The 24,255-nt window shown below is 43.5% G+C and overlaps 1 protein-coding gene across 1 annotated transcript in view; it reads right to left on the bottom strand.

Moving 5' to 3' along the window:
• Positions 1–3,267: 3,267 nt before the first annotated feature.
• The window catches only part of LOC142587116 (uncharacterized), a 74,495-nt gene continuing 53,507 nt past the window's right edge, over positions 3,268–24,255 (bottom strand). The window contains exon 8 of the mRNA XM_075698004.1: positions 3,268–3,349. Coding sequence (XP_075554119.1) covers positions 3,293–3,349 — 57 coding nt within the window. The 3' untranslated portion in view covers positions 3,268–3,292. The remainder of the gene's footprint in view (positions 3,350–24,255) is intronic.

The raw sequence follows: 24,255 nt of genomic DNA, 5'->3' as shown, positions 1-24,255 counted from the left end.
ATCTACGATCATTTTTTGTTAAAACCGCCAGGGACTGAACGGTCTGTCCGCCGACATCACGCACCACTCCGACACTGATCACTTCAAGGCTGCTCTTGAAACAGTGTTTTGTTAAAGCCCATCCCTCATGTAATACCCCATCTCTGGGGCCTTTGAGGTATAATAAATAAATAAATAAATAAATAAATAAATAAATAAATAAATAAATAAATAAATAAATCAAAATGTGTATGTTCAGAGATTTCGTTTATCCATTGCTTAACGTGTTCTTTTTGCAATGAACCGGATACTATGGAGGATTTCTTTTTTTTCCGCCGATTCGTCTCGATTAGTGGAGTGTTTCGCGTATTTACAACCAGTAATCTGGGATTAGCACTTACTGCAACAAACATTTTGTGCGTTGGTTCCTGTCAATTAGGAACAAGCCATGGCGCGGTGATTGCTGCTATACGCAAATTCATTGAAGCGTCGGGTGTGTGTGAATGTTTGACTCCACTCACTTTGATATTTTGTTGGATGGTCTTTTCAATCAAACTGTTGTGGCCAATATCACCTGTGGGTACGAGCCATGTTTTGAGGCAACTACAACAACTTCAAAGCTGTGCTTCGGTAGAGACGGCCAACATGCAATGCCGTCAAATTCGTTTGGAAGTAGACAAACAAAGTTTATGCGAACCTTAGTTAATACGTGTCATATTCAGAAAGCTAATAATCATCATCACCATTGTACTAGACGCCTTTCGCATGCAGGCTAAACCGCCATGCTTGCAGCTTCCGTTTGCAGCTCCAAATTTGCGCTACCTTTTCTTTTTGCGGGAAGCTTTACTGGCGCTTCTACTTTCTAAGCTATATTAAGGTGTTTTGTAGCTTTTGTTTCGATTTATTGCTTGGTGCACTGGCCTCCTCAATTCTTGTTTACTTGCGCTAGGAGGCATCTATGACTATCACCCCTAATACTGCACCCCGCATGGATATCATTTAATGTCAAATGTCGCGGCGTTTGGTGCAATACGCGTATATGCGAGATTAGATGCTAACAGTTAATTGTGAGCAACTTCTCCCGTTTCGAGTCTGTTCATGTTCGTAGGAATTCCGGACCGAAAACAAAACAAAATGTTCCACATAATTGCAGGGAGAATTCCGCTGGTTTCTTGATAAAAACGGCTGGTTTCAGTGGCAGTATTAGGTCGCCGCCCTAAATTAAGCTCCCGAAAGACCACTGTCGACGAAACAAAGCGTGAGAAGAAATCGCAAACAAGACGCGCACGTGATTCCGCTGATGGTGGTATATATGCAGTGTACAACCGGAATCGCGTGACTTCTCGTTGCGTTCGGGGCATCAGGGGTTCATACTGGAACCCTTATTGCAGTGAAACGCCGAGACGAAGCTCGCGGTCCCTCGAAGCGCCGCGTTGCAGTCGAAGGAAATCCGCACCCTGCTCTGACTGTGACAGTAGCTGATGAAGAACATCATTTCCGGAGAGAATGTCTTGTCGTTCGCTAGGTGCTCCTGGTGCGCCTGGAAGGCGCGAAAAGCCGGAAGGAAGCCTGGCGCTGCGCTCTCGGGGAGTGGACCTCGAGGCCTGGACATGGAGGCGGCTTTGTGTGGTGTTGGCATGCTTTCGTTCGCCGTGACCTCCTCCAGAGTGACTGCCGGGTCCGCTGCTTCTATTTCAAGCGCTCCCGCAAGCAACACTGAAGAGAAGGCGGCTCCCAGACCTCCGTAGTTGACGGCAACGTCACCGTGGAGATTGAAGAACGGCTCGCGTGCGAGCAACATCGACACCGTGGCTTCGTTGAGAAGCGAATCGTAATAGATCGGTTCCTTCGAGAACGAGTGAGGCAGCCTCTTGTCTTCGAAGTAGGCGTCGCTTCCGATGAGCTTCGCGTTGGCTCGACGCTCAGTGATCCAGTGGTCTAGCGACGTCGCCTTGCTCGTGTAGTGCGACGCATAGATGCGCTGAAGTTTCTCCCGAGAGCGGTACTCGGGCTTCGGCCATAAGTTGATGTTCATACTTCGCAGCTTGTGTCCGACGTTCTTGCCGGCGAGCGAGCCCGACTTCTCGAACAGGGCGGCTGTCTCTTCGCGAACGTTGCGGAAAATTTCGTCGACTTGCTGCCTGACTTGCTGGGGAAAGTTGAGGGCGACGTGCTTGGAGAAGAGCAGGATCTTGAAGGAACTCTCCATCTGAGTCTCGCAGAATAGCGGTCTGATTAGGTCGGCCAGTTCTTTCGTGCCGTACTTTTGGACGAAAAAGCGGGCGTCCGCGATCGGTGCGTATATCTGGAGCACCCACCAGCCCATGTGACTGCGGAGAAGTGCGGAGTCGTGGTTGGCCGTGATGTAGCGTACGGCTTCGCTGGTGCCTCTTTTCTGGACGATGGCCGCATCACCTGGCCCGAGGGCTTTTGCAGGTCGAAAATACTCGTTCATTAGGTTTATAAAGTGATCGGGAGGCTGACCGAAGGCCTTCGCCAGCGACTCGAAGGTGTGGAACTCGGGGCCGGCGTTTTTGTGAACGGCCTCCAGCATGAACGTCACGTTTCGTGTGAAGTTGAACGTCAAGTAGGAGTCGATGATCTGCGACGCGTTTTCCCCGTAGTCCTCGTCGAAGTAGAAGAGGTACTGGCCGATGTACTGGCGTATCTCGGCTTCGCTTCCCATCGACCTGTACTGGCTGCCCCAGAACTTTGCGTACACGCTCGGACCGATGTAGACCGCACGTCTGCTTTTGAGCGCGTCTTGTGGAAGGAGCCTGACGTCGAACCACAAGGGGATGTTCCAACGAACGCAGAGGCTGAAATGGACGTCGAACGGGTCCGCGTTTCCTGTGGGCACTTCGGGCCACGGAATGTTGAGGATTCGCAACAGCATCTTGAACATGGCGCGAGTCTCGAGCGCGTTCTCGGCGGACCGGCTTTCGCAGGACCTGAAGGACGACGCCACTATGCTCTCCGGCGGCGAGGCGTAGTGCGGGCCGCTAATCTGTTTGGCCAACGAGCGCATCCATATGTACTTGACGTCCCACTTGGATTTCCAGTACTCAGTCGCGTCGCTGTGTGGGTCCGGCAGCCAGCGTGACGTCACGAACGCCTTGAAGTCATGGCACGGATCCGCGCTAACGTTGAGCGTTTCGACGAGCAGCCCTCCGGGCGAGAAGCAGTCGGGGCAGTCGAGGCTTCCGAGGTACTCCTGTCGACTGGACTTGCCGAGCGCACCCGCGAAGAGGTAGGAGACGAGGATTCCCGTGACCAGCGCGCATCCGGCCACGAAACATAGAAAGCTGCAGACCTAGCAGTTCAGGTTGCCGAGACACTTCCTGTCCATGTCGCTGTCCCGTGGCGTGCACTGCGAGGGAAGAGAAAGGGTACGGATCAATACAGCAAAGAGAGAGGGCGGCGAGAAGGGGCGGGCCTTTGGCGTGCTCGCATCTGGGTAAAAAGTGTTGAGTAAAGCTCAAAAAAGTAGAAAGGGGCGAGAAACGGTGGAATAATACGATATCACAAGCATCGGCTGTTCGATATGTCAGATTCTGCCATGTGTCGCTGACAACGACACCGCGATAACATAGGCGAGGAGACGCGTTTGTGGTCACAGCATACACTTCGTTAGCTGTGTGAACCATAAATTGCTCATTTGCACCTAACGAGACACAATAGAGGGATATTTCGCTAAAAGGGCCTTGTATAAATGGAAACCCAAAACAAATATATACTGGCATGTACATTGCTTTTGAAATTTCACTTTGAAACACCCGCGTCGTTACCTAACTGTGACGTCATGAATGTTAGTGGCGTTCCGCATACTGGGGTCTCCGTAGTGGTGGAGTGAAAGCTCTCGAATCTTGTTAAATTCGGTCTTTTGTTCACTTAAATGTAATGCATATCATTTTTACCCATAAAGGATTACTTAGGCCCAAGCAGGAGCCGTACATATTCACGTCTAAAAGGCGAGCTGGTGTCAGAACATTAGTATGGCGATGCCAGCCGCGTTTGGTTCTTGAGCCTTATCTAGCTCCGAATGGTGTTAGCATTACTTTGGAGCTTCATCTAGTTTGCGGTTTGTCCCTACGTTTGTCCACGCCTAACATCTTTCCGGCCCAGTTGTGTCCCTCGGTAGTCCACTGTCTAATGGGACGATAATTGGGCTGCTGTTCAGAGGGAACCGGGTTTCTACCCACTTCCGGACCTTTTGGATATGTCCCGCTTTTCGTTGAACCTTTTTGATGCCAACTTGGGTCAAAGTGCATTTGTCACTGTATGAGTGCAGTTCGTCACTAAACTTCTGTGATACCAATTTTGGTCTCCGGGAATGTACCAGGGGTATGTTCCGCCGTTTCTAGTATTCATGTTATAAAACATATCATGAACGGTTACGCAACCGCCCTAAGATTGATGTCTGATGTCACTAAAGTCAGAAATCGTCCCTAAAAGGTGTACGTGTGGCCAGCTTTAACGCGATTGGCACCCTTAAGGTATTTCACGTACTTTCCGAGGGTTAAGTGTCTAATTCCCTAACATTCTCGCGCCAACCTGACTTACTGTGCAGCCCGTGGCTCTATGCAGCCCATGCTACTGTGCAGGCCTTGGCTCCATGCGCCGCTCTTTAAGTAACCTCTTTCACGCCGAGATCAGTATTTAAAATCAGTATGTTCCATTAGTTATGCACCTCTTTTCAACGGGCCTCTTTGATGCCAACTTGTGCCATTAGATGGCTGCCGCTCATCAGTGAACGTTACTTACGCCCGCTTGAGCCACTGTTTATGCACCACTGGGAATTTGCCGCTTTCTTTGGCCCTCTCGGACAGCTCACTATGGCACTATGGCAATGACAGAAGAATTATTTAAAATTTCTGCGCGGCTTGAGTGGAATCGTCCAAGTCATTGATGGAGTGTTAGCTAAAAAGCCGAACCATTTCCATTAAGCATATTTTCATACCCTACATGAAATACGAGAGCCTACGCTAACAATCACATTAACCTGCCTTCTTGAAAACATTTTTATGGGAAGAGATCATTGAAATGTAATTGGACCATAATTTGAAATTATACGCCGTATAATGTTAAAGCTGATCGCTTTTTACCAGCAATGACCCCCCAAAAATTAAAGGGCTTTACGTGCCAAAACCACTTTCTGATTATGAGGCACGCCATGTTGGAGGACTCCGGAAATTTTCACCACCTGGGGTTTTTTAACGTGTTCCTAAATCTAAGTACATGGGTGTTTTCGCCTCCATCGAAAATGCGGTCGCCGTGGCCGGGATTCGATGCCGCGACCTCGTGCTCAGTAGCCCAACACCATAGCCACTGAGCACACCAGCAATGACGAACTTCTCATTCAATATTTGAATAATTATTTTTTGACTACAAATTATGAGCTTAATGCGCAGTTATTGGTATCTCGATAAGTTTTGTTATGCGCCAGATATTATGTTGCTGCAAATAAAAAGTACGCGTTTCGCTAAAAGGATGCACCATTAGCCGCGAAGGTTGTAGGCTGCAAGAATAATTTATGTAGGTTTAGTGAATTCCTTGTCGGAAATAAATGAAAGGAAAATAAAAACTGAAATGAATCGGCAATAAATCCATATAAATTAAAGTTGTCTGAATGTACATTCAGACAACCATCACAAGCGCGGACTTCGCGGCGTCGTCACTGCATGACGCAGCGTGTTCAGTCGGAAGCGCAAGGTTATGAATACGCACACCCCCACGTCTCAAACGCAACGCGTCTCTGCGGCAGCAATACAGTGGATCGCCGCATTGCGTCAGTGCTAATCGCATTACCGTCGACATTCATCGTGAGACGTGTTCTGCCGGACCTCCTGTTATTGTGCCTTTAAGAAGCAGCCTAACTTTAGCGTGGTCTCTACTCTAATGCCACCCATTGAAACATTGTAATATGCAAAAATGCTTTTTCCGAGGTAACGTTTAGGCTAATATTATTAGATTATTGTTATTATTATTATTATTATTTTGTTTTAAATATTATTAATATAATAATAATAATAATAATAATAATAATAATAATAATAATAATAATAATAATAATAATAATAATAATAATAATAATAATAATAATAATAATAAATATTATTATTATAACTATTAATATTATTATCATTATTATTAGTTGCAATTCAGAAAGAAAGTTGTATTGGAGTCACTGTGGGCAGCGGAATGTTGACTTAGAACATGAATGTTTTTACATAAGTGAGAAGTTTACGAATACGTAACTTTGCAAAGAAAACAAATATTGTAGTTCTATAAACTGTATCCGGTAAATAAATTTAAAGCGCGCAAATTTGATGTACTAGTTAATGTTACGTGATTCTTTCACAACATTTAGAAGGGTTTCGCAAACGTCCACTCATATAATATTGGTGTTATGAAGAGCCATGTGTCACAAATCAAATTTCTCTGCTTTAGATGTACCGCTAGATGGAATTTACAGAGTTGTTATATCAGTATTCATCGCTGAGTTGGAGATTCAAACTTGACAGTATCATTTTCTGAAACGTTGCAATATTAAACACATTTTTGTTGAAATATTATGGCCTAAATAAAAAAAAATCCGCTTGCAACAATCACTGGAGGCTGTCACTCTTTTTCGTTTACACGCAACAAATCTCGTCAAATTTCGTGGAATGCTTAGCGAGAAAAGCGATTTCTCATTTCCCATGTATTTACATAGAAGCCCCGAGGCGAGAGCTCCGTCTCAAACTGCATGTGGAGATAGTACCGATGGACGTCTTGTCACCAAGAACGAAGGGGTCGCAAATGATAAGATACGTAGGGACGCCACGTTAACCTTTGGGCGGCTACTCCAAACGGCGTTGTTGTTTATGACCTGTCTTGCAAAAAACTAATTGTGCACCCACAAGGAAGGCTTGCATTGTTATTCGAATGGTACCAACGACTGAACGTAGCTAGCACAGATAACTTTTCCTCGCCCAATATCCAACAATTATATATAAAAGACTTTGAAAGCCGTGACGTCACATTCACGTAACGAAGCAAAGGTTTGGGCGCAAATGGGAAAAATAAAGCTAGGATCTTCATTTCCGTCACCAGTAATCTGCTGTTCCCGCCAAAAAAAGTGCCAAACAACTGTTAAGTAATATTTTTTTTCCGATATGACTTTGCTTTGTGTTGCCCAATAGTGTCTTTTTAGGCAACGTCCTCCCAGTTACAGTTACAGCTGCTGCAGCCGCTCTTGTGCTCTCAAGTAGTTCTCAATAATAAAATCGCTCGTCTCCGCATTTTTCGTAGATTCCGACATCAGGACTGCCTCCGTCGCGTCATCGGGCAGAAAGTGTTCTGCAACAATCACGATCCTAGTGGCTTCACTTCTTTCTGTACATTATGTGTTACAAATGTGATAAAGCGTCGTCACTTCACTTTCGTTTGATTTGCGAAGGTGGTGCTCAAAAAAATTCGTGGTTTCAAGTACGGAGGCTTTCACGATTCGGCACGTAGTTGTAGAAGCGCAGCGTACGGAAGCACTGTCACGTTCCGAAGCTGTGCTAGATAATTTTGAAGACAAGGTCTTCTAAGCCAATTTTACACGGTGTTGGCGCATTTGGGATCTGGTAACCTTGTAACCACTTCCAGATGAAAAACGGCGCTTTTGCGTCCCCAAAACATCGTAGCTAGTCGGAACAAATAGGAAAATGTATTTAGCGAATACAGTTAGGCTAGTTGGGGTTTAGTATAGACTTGATACACTAACCAGCACGAGAAAAACATCGGACGACAGGACGAAAGCGCACTGTCCTTTGTGGTTCTTGCTGTTGTCCGATGTTTCTTACGCTATAGTTAATGATGCCTGCAGTATGAAACTCTAAGTGTCAACGCGACAAAAAACAAGGACGACTTAGTCGCAAAGTAGGTAAAAGAAAATATGATGCGGGCGTAATTAGCGCCAATATAGTCGAAATTCACCGCATGCGGGCATAGTGCCCCTCTAAAGCGTGCACCGCCCCAGGGAGAGTCATGCTGAGGCAAAGCCGCCATACGGCATATTTTTGTGAAATAGAGCGATCTCGTTTGGGCTAAGTTGCGTTCGCGCGAATCAATCATGTCTGGAAAGCAGCCTCGCGGGTGCCTTCATGAAGCGAGAATTAGTCGCTGAGTAGATAAAATTAAGAGAACGGGCGTAATTAGCTCCAATATTGTGGAAATTTAAGCACATTGCACCATAGACTACGTTATCTGCGGAATTGGCTCGCCTGGTGGTCTCTTGGCAAGACAAATTTAGGTTCGACCAAGCGCCCACACTAAGCAGGAAAGGTCGCCGTAATGGCGAGTGAAATGAATAAGGTACGAAGTGAGCGAATCATGAACATGGAAAAAGAGACATAGAGAGATATCGTCAACATCGAATCAATAATTGAAGTATTTGAGTCGCCGCGTGCCTACATTAGGCCCGGGTCTATTACCACCAGGTGACCGCGCCTGGCCCGACGGTCCGAATTTCGCCTCTTCGTCAAGAAACCTCAACAAGAAGCTAAGGCACTCCAGCTTGCCTTGTTCACTGTCGAAGATGCACGCACGCTGCCCTCGTACTTACTGGCATCGCCGATATCCGGTGGTGCTCGGGTCTCATGACGGCAGCCGTTTTGCTTTGCTTCGCTTTGCTTCGCTTTGCTTTCCTCCGAGACTGGCTCACACCCACTATGGGGTATAGGCCACGAATGGGGTGATTTAACAAAAAGATCATCAGAGTCTCAAAACAATCACCATTGAGAAATTTTAATCAATAAAGAAATGAATTGCGAAAAAAAAATTTGAGTTTAAGAAGGAACTCGTCCTGATTTAATTATATACCCCATGACAGCTGCACCAACATCCATATGATAATATTCTTGTTCCTGGTCTTGTTCCCTAGGGAAATGGAGCAAACTACCTTGGGGGATCGGCCGTGAATCGCGCGGTGGAGGAAGTGTTAGCATATTTTAAAAATAAGTTAGGGTGAAGTGAAAGAAGTATCTTGCGAATGGAATTTAAGATGTCTACTGTTTCAGGTATGATAAATGAACTATCTGGATATTTTTTGAATTTTGTGAGCATATTAAGTATTTGGAAGAATTCTAACATGCAATGCGTTTTGTCTCATGCAGAAAGATGCAGATGGCTTCACAAACGTTCCTGTGGCTGTAACCCAGTACTAGCCCCCAAGAAAGAACTACTGGAGAAGTCAAATTCAAGCCAAAGTTTTGCAAGAGTCCTTCTCAGAAATCTGTTCCGCTGAGTAATGAAACGGCGGCATGTCGAAAGGAAGTGCTCCGGAGATTCATTCTAATTGCATAAGGGGCACAAGGGCGATATAGCCAGACCACACCTGTGGAGGTAAAAGTTCTTTGGGGGGAGTTGGCACCGTTGTCTTGCAATCGTTACTTTAAGTCTTCTAGAGGAGCACCATTTGTTGTTACAAGAAAACTGCGAGGCGGGAAATCAGATGTTGATATTAATGATGAGTGCGCGAATTTATTTGTAGTAGTACATTTTATGAATCGCGCCGCAGTGATTAAAGCTGACGTATGTAACGTGGGGATTATAGGACCGTCGTCGGATGCTACTGCGAGGGTGTCTGCATATTCGTTCACCGCTAGAGAAGAGTTTTTGGGCTTGCTCTTCTACTTCAGCTAAAGCTATGGCGCATGCCCACTGCGGCAGGCTGCCGAAAATGATGTACCAAATTTTTTCAAAGTGGCACGATTGAAACGGAGGATGAAGAACATCATGTTAGCTTTAATTTAAACGACGAAGTATTAAGGATGGCGTAAGAATGAAATTGGAGGAAAACATGCGTTGTCGCAGTCGGGCGCCGGATCCAAATCTCTTGCACGCGGCCACATTACACAAATCTTGCGGCTCTTAAGCTTTTAGGCTATCGCGACTGCTACCCCTTCCATCAACGTTTTCTGGGCATTTCTGTATGCGTACAAGATTAGTTAGCGGAGTTTTAACTGGGAGGCAGCGAAGGAACACACGTTGTGGATGCTATAGTCGAAGCAAATGGAGAAATTGACACTGACGATTGCGTTCTGACACCATTATAGTATATTTATTATAATGAAAAATATATTTCGATGAAACGCTCCTAAGACGGAATTTTAGAGCTTACAGTGTATAACCGAAATTGTAATGGTGTGTTGAAAGGGGCCCTTTAACCGCGGGCCGCACGTAGTATGTTAGTATAACAACAGCCAACTTATCGGTCAGTTACCTGAATGAAGCTCACTTATTGGTTAAATAGACACTAAAGATAAACGCTTAAATCAGTTTTGACTAAAATGTGATTTCGCCGAAAGCTACATTCTTTAATTTGATGTAACATCATCATTCCAAAAAAAAAAACGTTTTTTAATATTTTCACGACGAAGCACCATTGCCAGGCCGTTAGCAAAATGACATTTATTTTCCTGTATTTGTTTAGTACGCCTGCCGTTGTAGAGCCTAGCAGACGTTGTGAAAACGTGCTAAGTTCAGTGTTTGACTCATTCAGAGTACAATGTAGTCTAAATTTAGTGATAAAATGTGATCTATGTTTAGCGATAAAGTGCCTACAACACCCAAACAGGGAATGTTAAATATGCGTGACGTCATAGCAGGCTAGTGCGGAAACTTCAGGACGGTGGCGCCGGCCGTCTTCTGTTCGTGGCCGCTACTCGAGACCTTCTCACAATCCACCATATTATTACATTTGGTGATGGCGGCATTTTGAATCAATCAGAGAGGCCATAGCAGCCATCTGGGCCTGTTCTGGGCCAATCAGAAGTGAACGAGATGGTTTTTTGTTTTGCTACTTGTCGCTGGGCCAGTTGGCGTATCCCTGTGTGTAGTGGGATACGAAACGGGATACGAAACTGTCGCGGTGTTTATTTATTTATTTGCCAACCCGTTCGGACGCGGCACATCGATCATGGCTGTGGTAGCGCATCGAGTGACCGCGTGGCTGAATTCGTTTTTCTTAGGCCCTACGCACATTGGTGGCAAGGCGTTAAGACCATCGCCGTGTTCTGTTTTAGTTTTTTCAAAGAGAACCTGAGAGTCGCCACGAGTCCACTTCTAAGCAGCGCATCCTGGAGAGAGCCGCACGACCTGCCGCCCGGGTATCCTATTGCCCATCTTACGAACTGGTGCGTGTCCGGCGATGGGGTTCAAACCACTGACGTTCCGGGCCACCATATCCCCTCGTTAACGCTTAACGTGCCGGCACTCTAAGCGGCGACCAACGCTTTTATCTCCGCAGTTTGTTCAAAGATAAGCTTGGAAATTCGCCAATACCTTACTTAAAAATTTAAGCACACGTAAAACACGTCATTAGTAGAGCTACAAGTTGACACACCGCCGGTATTGTTCTTATTTCCTATGAAAAATTTGCAACAGGAATCATGCAGGCTTCAAGACCTTCCAATGTTGCTAACAATATTATACTTCTAAGATTTGAATCGTGATTAAACGTTATAATGCCAATTTGTCAATAGTCATACGGCCGTGTTTGCACGTCAAAATCAGTTTTTGTCTTAAACATTTATAGTTACATTCTAGGCTCCCATTTTCTATTGCTTTTCCTGCTTGATTTGCCGTACTCGTCTAATAATCAGGAAAGATCCGGATTTTAGCTTCTATGCGGTGCTATAGCCCGGGCTCCAGAGATGGCGCCACCATGCTGCCTCATGGGAATACGCCTTGCGTGTGTCGTTGCAGCCATAAAGCTTCGCTAGCATCGCGGCTCAACCAGCGGGAGAACCTAAGGAGAGGACCTACCCCGTCTGCGCGCTAGGAGAAAAGTGTAGTGGAAATGACGTTGTAGTTTTTTTTTTTTTTTGACCCGCCGTGGTTGCTCAGTGGCTATGGTGTTAGGCTGCTGAGCACAAGGTCGCGGGATCGAATCCCGGCCAAGGCGGCCGCATTTCGATAAGGGCGAAATGCGAAAACACCCGTGTATTTAGATTTAGGTGCACGTTAAAGAACCCCAGGTGGTCGAAATTTCCGGAGTCCTCCACTACGGCGTGCCTCATAATCAGAAAGTGGTTTTGGCACGTAAAACCCCATAATTTAATTTTTAAATTTCTTTTCCTGTTTTCTTTTATTTCTTTTGCTGTAGCGGCCATGCTTTCGGGCAACCATAACGGCTTTGTTATGGTTCTGCGCGCTCACGCGTGTTGCCCATAGCTTTCGTACCGTGGCAAAGGCGTCGTGTGGGCAATTATGCGTTAGTCTCCGTGTTTTGTGGCGCTGTGTTGTCTGGAGCATGCTCTCCCGGATGTTGAGGCGGTAGAGTAGGAACTACTAAAGATCTTGAAATGAACGCGCATGTCACGCTTTACGCAATGTACCGCGCCACGGCAATGGCAACGGCCGAAGAAATGTCCCCGGGAAATTTTGCCCTCTGCGGCGGGATCATGCTAACGTGTCATCGAAGGCGGAAACCGATACGTTTCAGAATCTGTGCAATAACGCCTTGCAGCTCAGTAACTCCTGCTTTTGACAGCGCATGGTGCATTTGCGGCACGTAGAAAGTACATTATGCAAGAATGATGTCCTGGTTTTAGAACATTCGCGTTCTGTAACAACTTGCTTTTGTGCATATTAAAACATATGTTGCTTAGCCGTTGCTTCTTCCTTACAGTACTCGCGAGAGCACAATGTCTTTTAAGCAGAGCGTGCTCGACGTGCATGCACACCTGCACAGGTGTGCCACAATGCAGGTGCGGATAGAGCGGTAGGCAGAATATGTGCATTTTTCTTCCGTGGGCACCGTGCGCCGACCAGTCGACGCTTCATCCGGGATGACAAGAAAGAAGCGGCTGCTTTCACGTATTAAGGAACGAATATCCCCCTGCCGCAGGCGTCTGTTATCTGTGCGCCTGAGAAGCGCAGGGCAGTGAAGGTTAGCGGATGCGCTGCAAGTGTGAGCAAGGCTCCACAGAACGTACGCCCGCGAACACATGAAACGGCTGTTCCATGGTCGCACCCCTTACAAAAATGACTTCAGACTGTCTATAGAAAGTCTATAGACCTTTTATTGACGACCTTACCTTTCTTTAGATTTGGTCTTTTGTTGATACAAAGTCTACAGACTGTCTATAGACGAAAGTCGATAAAGTTTCTATCTCTTTTTGTCTATTCGCAGTCAGTAGACGGTCTATGGAAGAAAGTCGATGCGGTGTTTGTTTCTTTTTTGTCTACTTCCCCCCTGTAGACTACCTATAGACAAAAGTCGAAACAGGCTCTATTTATTTTTCTCCATTATTTATCTATAGACTTTCTATAGACGAAAGTCTATAAGATTTCTATTTCTTTTTGGCTATTCGCAGTCTATAGACGGTCTATAGATAAAAGTTGATAAGGTGTTTTTTTCTGTTTTGTCTACTTTCTCTCTATAGACTACCAACAGACGAAAGTCGATACAGCCTCAATTTTTCTGTTATTTGTCTATAGACTTTCTATAGATGAAAGTCGATAAGATTTCTATTTCTTTTTGTCTATATACGCAGTCTATAGACAGTTTATAGAAAAAAGTCGATAAGGTGTTTGTTTCTTTTTCTCTACTTCCCCTCTGTAGACTACCTATAGACTAAAGTCGATACAGCCTGTATTTATTTTTCTCTGTTATTTGTCTATAGACTTTCTATAGACGAAAGTCGATAAGATTTCTATTTCTTTTTGTCTATTCGCAGTATATAGATGGTCTATAGAAGAAAGTCGATAAAGTGTCATACGGCAGTGTTTCCACGTCAAAATCAGTTCAAACAGACACCTATAGACAAAAGTCGATACAGCCTCTATTTTTCTCTGTTATTTGTCTATAGACTTTCTATACACCAAAGTCGATAAGTTTTCTATTTCTTTTTGTCTATTCTCAGTCTATAGACGCTTCATTCTTCGTCTTTAGACGAGAGTCCATAAGATTGTATATTTCTTGTGTATTACTACTCTACCTAGTGCTTCACAAACACGCATCTTCACACATTCACGTACACCGCACCCCCATATATATATATATATATATATATATATATATATATATATATATATATGCCGCGCGACCGGCGGCTCGAGTCACATTGCATGTAATCGCGGGCTTCTTCACGCTCGGACAAACACTGCTATGGAGCTCGTATTGAGCGAAAGAAAGCTGTATCGGGAGTTCCTAATGTTACTCTACAAGTTTATCATTGTGAATATTCGTCTATTTAACATAATTTGGAAGTTAATTAACACTAATTATCTAATCAGGGGAATGCAAAAAAATAATCTGAGTATCTCCAAGCGATGGCAAACAACATTACTTTGGTTCTCTCCAGCTACGTAGCATTTGCATATGTTAAAGTCTGGCTCAAATACGTGGAACATCCCGTATACTTCTTTGCGATTCCCTTATTTTTATTTTTATTTATACATACTGCAGCCCGTTAGGGCTATGGCAGGAGTGGGTTTACATGCGAAGAAAACTGATTATGATATGGAGAAACAAGAACATAGAAATATAAAGATCTGAAGGAACTATACATCAGCAATAGCATATTAAAAATTGAGAAATGGGTAACAAACGAAATATAAAAATCTGAAGGAACTATACATCAGCAATAGCATTTAAAAATTGAGAAATCGGTAACAAACGAACTTCGGCAGGTAACAAATTCCACTGTTCAATCATGCGGGGAAAAAAACTGTATTTGAAAGTGTTAGTGCGTGGATGGAGTGGTCTGATATTAGAGGCGTGATAAGCTCTAGTTGAAGTCGGGCAAGCAGGCATTAAAAGGGAGGGATCTGATAGGTGAGAAAGAGAGTTCTTATAAGAATAGAAAATCTTCAGAGATTCTATGTGCCGCCTCCTAGAAAGAAACTGGAGGCTTAATTCCGTAAGAGCAGCTGACGGTGAAAAGTCTCGGTCGAAGCGACGGTAAACAAAACAAATAGCCTTCCTCTGGACAGACTCAATACAATTAATTTCACATTGTTTATATGGGCTCCATACGGAGGAAGCATATTCTAAAATTGGACGAATCAGTGTTTTGTATGCTACTAATTTAGTGTCCCTCGGAGCAGGAGACAACGTCCGGCCGATGTAACCAAGTTTTTTTAACGCTTTAATACAAATGTAATCTATATGTTTAGACCAAGACAAGGTGGGTGTAAAAATGACGCCTAAATATTTGTATTGAAAAACTCGTGTTAGTGGTACACCGTTGCATATATAATCATAACATACGGGCATGTGTCTGTGAGTAAAAGACATTAGAACAGTTTTATCAAAATTTATGCTCATTTTCCAAGTCGCACACCAGTCACAAAATGAAACAAAGGAATCTTTAAGGCGCTGATGATCAGCGAGTGAGTCAACTGGGCTGTACATAACACAATCATCTGCATAGAGGCATATTTTAGAAGTAACATGGTCTGGAAGGTCGTTAATGAACAATAAGAATAGTAGAGGGCCAAGTACGGATCCCTGTGGGACTCCTGAGGTGACATCGACTACCGACGAATCCGCAGAATCATAGCACACGAATTGGGAACGCAAAGAAAGGAAACTGGAAATCCAAGACACTAACTGAGGGTTATTTAGAATATTATGGAGTTTCAAAAGCAATTTAGAATGTAGTACAGTGTCAAAAGCTTTGCTAAAGTCAATGAAAATGGTGTCAATCTGATTACCTAAGTCGATGTAATGGGAAAGGTCATGAGTGAACTCCGTAAGTTGTGTTACAGTAATAAAACCGCGCCTGAAGCCGTGCTGAAAGCTGTTCAATAGGTTATTATTTTCAAGGAACAGTATTATATGCTTATATATTATGTGTTCTAGTATTTTACATGAGGTTGCAGTTAAAGAAATGGGCCTATAGTTAGATAAAAGCTGCCTGTCACCAGATTTATATAAAGGTAGTACTTTAGCTCTTTTCTAGGAAGAAGGCACAACGCCACTATTAAGGGACTTCTGACATATAATAAACAGATATTTAGATGTCCATTGCGAGAATCGTACTAAAAAGGAATTCGGAATTCCATCAGGGCTGGCTGGCTTTTTAGTATCTAAGTTTAGTATGAGATTCAAAACACCTTCTAGGCTAATGTTGATATCATCAATTGCATATGAATCGTTAGTTGCAAATGTTGAACGACTGGAATCATCCGAGGCGAATACTGACTGAAAATATGTATTAAACGCTTCTGAAATCTCTAATGGATCGTTAACAACACTGTTGTTGATTTTAAAAGATGTGGAAGAAGAAGAGCCAGGAGATATGAAAGACCAGAATTTACGGGGGTTAGACTTGAGCAGTTTCGGCAACTGAACATGATAGAAGAAATTTTTGGCCGAGGTGGTTTTTCTCCACGGTTTTCTATATTTATTCTCCACGGTTTCCTATATCACCGCCGATGAAGGCCATAGGGTGGGATGTCACGAAAGGTCTTGTTAACATGTGCGAACAGCCCGTATACCGACTGTGGTAAGGCGTGAGGTGAAGTAGAAAACAGCCGATACTGTAAAATTATTATTGCTGCAGGTTTATATGCCGTCTATATATGGACAATAGACAAAAATCGTTAATCTGGGCCCAACCCGTGTACGCTGTAACAAAGCGCAGGTACCGGTGGATAATACGCAGCTGCGTTTGATATAAGCCACTGAAGTTGTATACTGTTGAGATTGCTGTAGAGCCTGTTTGTAGATTTTAGTATACACATAGTGTATACCTCCACATTTGTTGACCACATGATATGGTCCACGTATTCGCTCTCAGCAATTCCAAGACAGTCTTCACAGTTGTCATAGCATGACTTTTGCGGCAGTAGAATAAAGAAAGCAAAACGCCGATCCAATTGTGATAATAGATGGTATGAACGCCAACTTTAGCTAGAAGCGGATTCCAAACAGGCATCAAGCAAACAGCACAGAAACTCGTAATGTTTGTAGCTGACAACGCGGAGTTTGTGAGTGTGCGATTAACCGATGTCGCGCATGTGGTGTGTGCGTTGTGTGTCGTCCGATTCTGAGACACTTTTCACATTGTCTTCATATCTCGGCTGCATCACTAACACCACGCGGTTTTTCGTTGACTGATATCCTGCACTATAAACTCATCAAAGTTTCTCATTCACTTAAATTATGTGCCAAATTCGCTGATCCCACCCAGTATTTCGCAGGCGGTATGCCTGCGCGGCCACGCATATGAGTACCTCATTGCCGTACTGATTGCTTTGAGCTATCATCGGAGCGGAAAATTAGCACTAACGTACGTGCGGGCATCACATTTGGCGGTACGCTAGAAGATATGCTACAAATGGGCTGTATTACTCATCGTCACTGGCGATAATCCAAGCGCCTGAAGGGCCCTGTAACGGGTTTTACAGACGGCGCATTCATCCATGTGGGCGTTCCAGTCTCATACGATAGCCCACAGCGTTTGTAATACAACATGCGCATTTCCTTCGTTCATGAAAAAGGATGAAAAATAGAAAAGAGAAGCAACCAGTTCCGGCGCGCATGGCGCGCAGATAGAGAGAGAGAGAGACAACAAAAAAAAGAGAAAAGAAAAGGCGCTCACAATCCTCGGAGCGCACACGCCCGGCGCGCGCAGCTCCTGCGCATGCGCGGAGCTCTTGCGCATGCGCAACGGCGCGCCGTCTGTCCGCGTCAGTTTGAATTATCAACGAGTGCGCCAGGCACGTAAACGCTTGTAGTGGTGTGCGGTGTCTGCCTGAACGTTGGTGTCTGTGTACGCGTGTCTTCTTTGTGGCATCACACGTCAACTACACTGAACGGTAAGCTTTAACAAAAATGTTTTGCGTCAATAGATCATTATTAGGCAAGCGCATTTCTTAGCGCGAACCGGCTGCATGTAGCGGAGGCGACTCGGGTATAGTGTCGGTTTGTCGTTGACATGATTTGATAACGCGCTCTTGTTCTCTCTTCTACGATGCGGTACGTTTTACGGTGAGCGATCGCTCGGGCTTGTTGATTTTAGCGTTATAGTTGATGTGCGTAAAAAAGGAAGTACAGCATGGTTTAACTTGGTACTGAGCTGCCACTAAAGGCCAATCCACGCGATGGACCAAGTCTGCGGGCCGATCGGTCACGTGATGGGACGTCACGCCCCGCCGCGGTCCGGTCCGGTGCAGAGCACATCCACACGGTGGACCATCCTAGCAGATGGCAGAGCAGACCAACTAGCTACACTCTCCGCCACAGTATTATCATTGTAGTGATTTCGGCTAGAGTCCCACAATGCCGGGAACTGCTCCACAAAGGATAGAAAATAAAAAATCCTCCTCGTCACTCCAAGAGGACATGGTGTTTAAAAAATATATCTACTGCACGCACGTGTAGGCGGAACGGCGGACATGAAACGATTGGCTTTTGCTGAGCCGAAAACTAGACTGGATTTGGCTGAAGACTCTGTTGCCGGACAACATTCGTTGGTTACGCCAAAATCGCTGCGGTTTGCATACGGTCCGCCGCCAAAACTGAAGCGGGAAAAGCCTCGACTATTTGTTGGACCGCGAGGGCCAGCGGTCTTGCGCGGGCCAACGGCGGTCCGCACGAACTGGTGACGTCCTATCACGTGATGCGCGGACCGCGGTCCAAAAAAGCAATTTGGTCCGTCGTGTGGATCGGCCTTAAGCGGATTGTGTGTGTTGAGCAGCCAGTGTGGTAGATCTCATTTCGAGGCGCTTGATCCGGCCGCGATGAATGCTGCGCCGCATGTGTAGTGAAATTCTTGTGACACGCTTTACGTATGTATCTCAAAATTGTGTTAGCATGACTTTCCAAACAGAGACGTATAGTTGTATAACTGCTAGCGTACTCGGATGAAGGGCCGTGTTTGCGGGGCATGCTGCAGCAGTGTGTGCGCTGCCGTTTTCGTATAGTTTAATAGTATCAGTATTTTTAAGCTTCCTAGCAACCATTCTAAATAAGTTTAGTTAGTTACCGCAAGCAACACACGAGACTTGAAGAAATATCTAGCAGAAACATCTAGATTCACCCTATCTAAATATATGCAACCACAAACGCTTTTGGAGCATGAGACCTGCTATAAGCTCAGTTACTCGCAGCTTCGCAACTTAGGCGAAAAAATTAGAGAACAATAAGTTAGTCGCTCGGGGAATCACCTTTACACGTTTTAAACTGGATGCATTGTTTGATGGTAGTTAGGTTTTTTTTGTCTCTTTCATAAACAGTTTAGCAGCAGAAGTTATCTTTCGGGCTATATGAAAAGCGTTACACGCCTTTCGATGCTTCGGCGTTATGCAGTTTACGTGCTGTTAATCACTAGGCAGCTGCTGGCGCAGATTCGCACTGTGCCAGTCGTGCATGGTATGAAGCCCTTGTCGTGCGTAATATGTGTTCCGGTTTTCATTACTGTTGCATTTAGTGTCGTCATCTTGCACAGACTGTATAATATATGCGCTGTGCAAAAGAAAAAGAATAGCCAGATTATCCATTTGGTGGTGTTTTCTTAGTAGATAACGCACAGATTATTCAAATAGCTTAGTGCACATTGCACTTGTTCGACCCTTATCAACGCACCTAAGGGATCGTAATATGTTTTAGCTGGTAAGTAACCTTATCAATACGTCTCCATTCATGTGCATTCTACTGAAAGTGTGGCAAATGTATTCATCTCGAAGTATGAGAAAAGAGACATTGCAGACTTTTCTAACTGGAAATAAATTGCAATTCTTAACGTGATTGTTCATAACTGCAGTCACTATGCTGAGCATGTTCGTTCGGCACGGGCATATTGCATTAACACTTGAAAAATGTGCACAGTCCAGCCGGGTATCTTTGTTTCAACGATTACTATATTAAGAATCGTCTGGGATTCTCTTATTTCTTTTATTTTTATAACTACACTGTGTGTCATATGAACCTGTCTTAAAACGAAACGTACCGTTGCTGGCACCGGCGACCATTACGGTTGTCTAACTGCTTATCATACTGTAATATAACGAAACGACATAATGGTACTGATTCATATTGCCATGTAGTCTTTAGTCAGAGGTAAACAAAGTTAACTAGAGGCAAAATTGATGAGAGCAAGTTATATAGAAAACTACTATTAAACCGTCAAATAACTCATCGAATAGTTTTCCCTCACCTTGTTGCATTTGCTTTACGTGTGTGTCTCAGTGCCCTTGTCTTGGCCATCAATTAATAACTTGCCCAAGCCCTTGTCAGCTTTATTAAACAAGGCATTCAAGTCAGTTGGATCTAATACTGCATGTCAACCAAGACCTCAAGGAACACAACGCACGAGACTGAGGTAGTGGCCGCGTCGCGGTAAAACCTTGTCCTCCCTGCGTGGAGGGAGCCTCACCGATTCTGCAGGCATATTCAATAAAGTTGTTCTCTCTCTCTCTCTGTCATGTGACTGACGTGTTATTCGTTTTGTCTAAATATTATGGACTGGCAGTACTTGGCAAGCATTTAATCACAACATTTTTAGTGCACTTAAGCTGCAGGCCTCATAGATTGCCAGAAATTTTTTATGATAATAGCCAGGGAAGGCTTGGAAAAAGATCGTGAAATGTTAAAATGACCACATAGGTATGCTGTCTTGTTATACTTCATACAGAGTTTCCAGAGAATCTCTCTGGTAAATATATTTTTAAAACGTTTCACCTCATAAAATGTTCAGGAAAATTTGCCCATTTATTGAAAAAAAAAAGAGTCAACGATACTGACATGGCATTTCTTACTGAATTTATCTTTTTTTTTGCGTTAACTAAAGTCCTGAGCCTCGAAACCCTAGAAAACCTTCTCATCTTTGAAAGCACCTTAAATAATTTACTGTAATAGAATTCATGCTAACTGTAGTATCAGTTCTGTTTCCTAGGAGGTGCATGTCTGTCGTGCCATAACAAGTGCTCGCGTGGTATTTCAGGTGCTCATGTCGTATACCTAACTTGGAAACCTGTTAGCATGCCCAAGAGGCCTCATTACGTGTAACAAAGTGATCATATTAAATCCATCTCTTTTAGGTTGAAGTTATAGCCAAACACCCATTCATTTAAGAGTATGAGAAAGACATTTAAATGTGTATTAAGCAAAATGAATTACAATCTTTGGCATGATACTGTGAATACTCCACACACGTCTTCTGAGCATATCCCTCTGCACGGGCATACTTAACTACCAGCAAAAAAATGTACACACAGTCCAACTGGCTGACGTTTCAGCAATAAATATAGAGATCATTTGGGAGAAGTACACTAATGAATCATATATGAACTTGTCATAAAAGGGAACATACTGTTGCTGGCACGAGCAGCAGTTGTGACTGTATTACTGTTCACCATACCATAAAATAAAACATTCTATAATGGTACTGATTTGTATTGACAAGCAGCCATTAGTCATAGTTAAACCGCATGAAGTATTGACTTATATGGTTTGAGCAAATATATTAAGCTGCTTAATGAACATACAAAGAATTGTTTTTTTTTGTCTCATATTGCTGCATCTATCTACTTATTTGCAGCATACACCTGCATCACCTTTGTGTCTAATGACACAAAGGTCAATGCCAGCCTGGCGACCATGCTTGCCAAGGGGAAGTAGTGTAAATATATATTCTCTTTCCCTAATAGCATAAGACATGTATTTTAAGAAATTCAACTATTCACGCGATAGAAGCAGTTAATTCATTGCCGGTGCATTTGTTTTCTTTTTTGCACTGCATGATTCAGCACTAAATTCTTTCTGTTTATGCAACATATGAGAGTACAGCTAGTTCAGGAGCGCTATTAATCTACCAACATTTATGCACAACTGCAGATTAAAAGCAACAGGTGCACATGCATAACACATTCAAAATTTTATTGCTCCTATATGCAAACAAAAATGTAAACTAACTTGTAGATGGCAGACAGCTATGGACTTATGGCCTTATACACTCTTCGTAGACTTGTCTATAAAATGTCTGTGTCTGTAGATTAAAGAGCATTCATTTTTGTTGACAAATGTCTGCAGAATATCATAGAAATGTGTAAGGGATTATATAGTTCGGTTTTGTAGACCGAAGTCTATAGAATTTCGATAGACTATTTATACACATTTCATAGACTTAGTCTACAAAAGTAGAACTATATAACCCTATATGCTTTTGTCTATAAACATTCTGCAGACATTTGTGTCAAACAAATTTTCGTTAATCTTAGACAGTCTATAGACTCAGACTTTTTATAGACTAGTCTATAAAAAGTGTATGGCCATGAGTTTATAGACATTCTATAGACAGTCTATAGACTCAGAGACTTTTTATAGACTAGTCTATAAAAGTGTATGGCCATAAGTCTATAGACAGTCTATAGACTCGGACTGTTATAGACTAGTCTATAAAAAGTATGGCCATAAGTCTATTGACTGTCTATAGACAGTGTATAGACAGTCTATAGACTCAGACATTTATAGACTAGTCTATAAAAAGTGTATGGCCATAACTTTGTAGACATTCTATAGACAGTCTATAGACTCAGACTTTATTTTACAGACTAGTCTATAAAACGTGTGTGGCCATAAGTCCAAAGACTGTCTATAGACTAGTCTATAGATAATCTACAGACATTTGTCTATAGACATTCTATAGACTTCAGTCTACAAAAGTAGAACTGTGAGCCTATAAACTTGACCATAGACATTCTGCAGAAAACTCTCTACAAACATGAATTTTAATTAATCCATAGAGACTCCATAGACAGTCTATAGACTCATACTTCTTATGGACTAGTCTATAAAAAGTATATGGCCATAAGTGTATAGGGAGTCTATAGACAGTCTATAGACTCAGACATTTTATAGACTAGTCTATAAAAAGTGTATGACCACAAGTCTATAGACAGTCTATAGACTCATTTTTATAGACTAGTCTATAGAAAGTATGGCCATAAGTGTATTGACTGTCTATAGACAGTGTATAGACAGTCTATAGACTCAGACATTTATAGACTAGTCTATAAAAAGTGTATGGCCATGAGTTTATAGACATTCTATAGACAGTCTATAGACTCAGAGACTTCTTATAGGCTAATCCATAAAAAGTGTATGGCCATAAGTCTATAGACAGTCTATAGACTGTGACTGTTATAGACTAGTCTATAAAAGGTATGGCCATAAATCTATTGACTGTCTATAGACAGTGTATAGACAGTCTATAGACTCAGACATTTATAGACTAGTCTATAAAAAGTGTATGGCCATGACTTTATAAACATTCTTTAGACAGTCTATAGACTCAGACTTTATAGACTAGTCTATAAAAAGTGTGTGGCCATAAGTCCATAGACTGTCTATAGACTACTCTAAAGAAATGTCTATAGACAGTCTATAGACTTCATAGACAAATGTCTATAGACCTGTTTTGCACCATGCGCTGGCTATCGCAAAACTTTGGTTCTGTGAAGCTTCACTTACCGTGGGAAGAAGGCCCCTCAGGCCGCAGTCAATGAATCTAAACGCGGAGTCAGAAATGACATTCTGCCTCCTCGCCGTGGCGCTGTAGTAGTGATGCGCGGCCACCCAGAATTTGTTCAATAAATCACGACGATTCCTCAAGTCACAGCGAGAATACTTGTTTGTGCTAAAACTCCAAATGGATCGCAAATAGGTCGGAGTGTCCAGTGCGTTCTTTCAGTGCAGTAAGAATGCGTACATTTTCTTCGTATCGCCAGACGTCTAGCTCGCCAATCCGTGTGAGAGCCCCAGGAAGCCCAAGCAGAGAAAAGCAAGTAAAAGGGAGCAATAAAGCTGATCGTTTTTAAAAACACTCAACAACTGGAAAGCGATCGGTGCCTGGGCTCACGAGAACAGTCGACTGGCCTGATAAAGTATGTGTACTTTCATAAAAGCCGGCAAACGCGGCCGATTCGACCTCACAGCCCAATTTACGAAGTTCATTATGAACTTCTTTCAACAAGACTTCGGCAACGGCAATGCCATGAGACATCGCGATTACATCCTTTTTGTTTGGTATCGCTGCGTGGCGCGCGCGTCCGAGCGGCCCGGTTGCGCGAGAAATGTAAACAAGAGATGAGAAGTGGCCCGATATGATGGCAGAGCAACGCCAACATCCGGCTTCACTTCCAAAGAGTGTTGTCAGGGCCCCTGTTCAGCTTTCCTTCCTCCATAGGAAGAGCGATGGGTAATTATTACACAGATTTTACTAAATATATTTTTGTCGTCTTCTATATTCTGTATTCTGTTGTCTATATATTGTATTCTGTTGTCTACATTCT

The sequence above is a fragment of the Dermacentor variabilis genome, chromosome 7, assembly GCF_050947875.1.
Source record: "Dermacentor variabilis isolate Ectoservices chromosome 7, ASM5094787v1, whole genome shotgun sequence".
Lineage (NCBI taxonomy): Eukaryota > Metazoa > Arthropoda > Arachnida > Ixodida > Ixodidae > Dermacentor > Dermacentor variabilis.
Note: the sequence above shows the minus strand (reverse complement) of the source record. Positions and strands in the feature narration are given on the sequence as shown.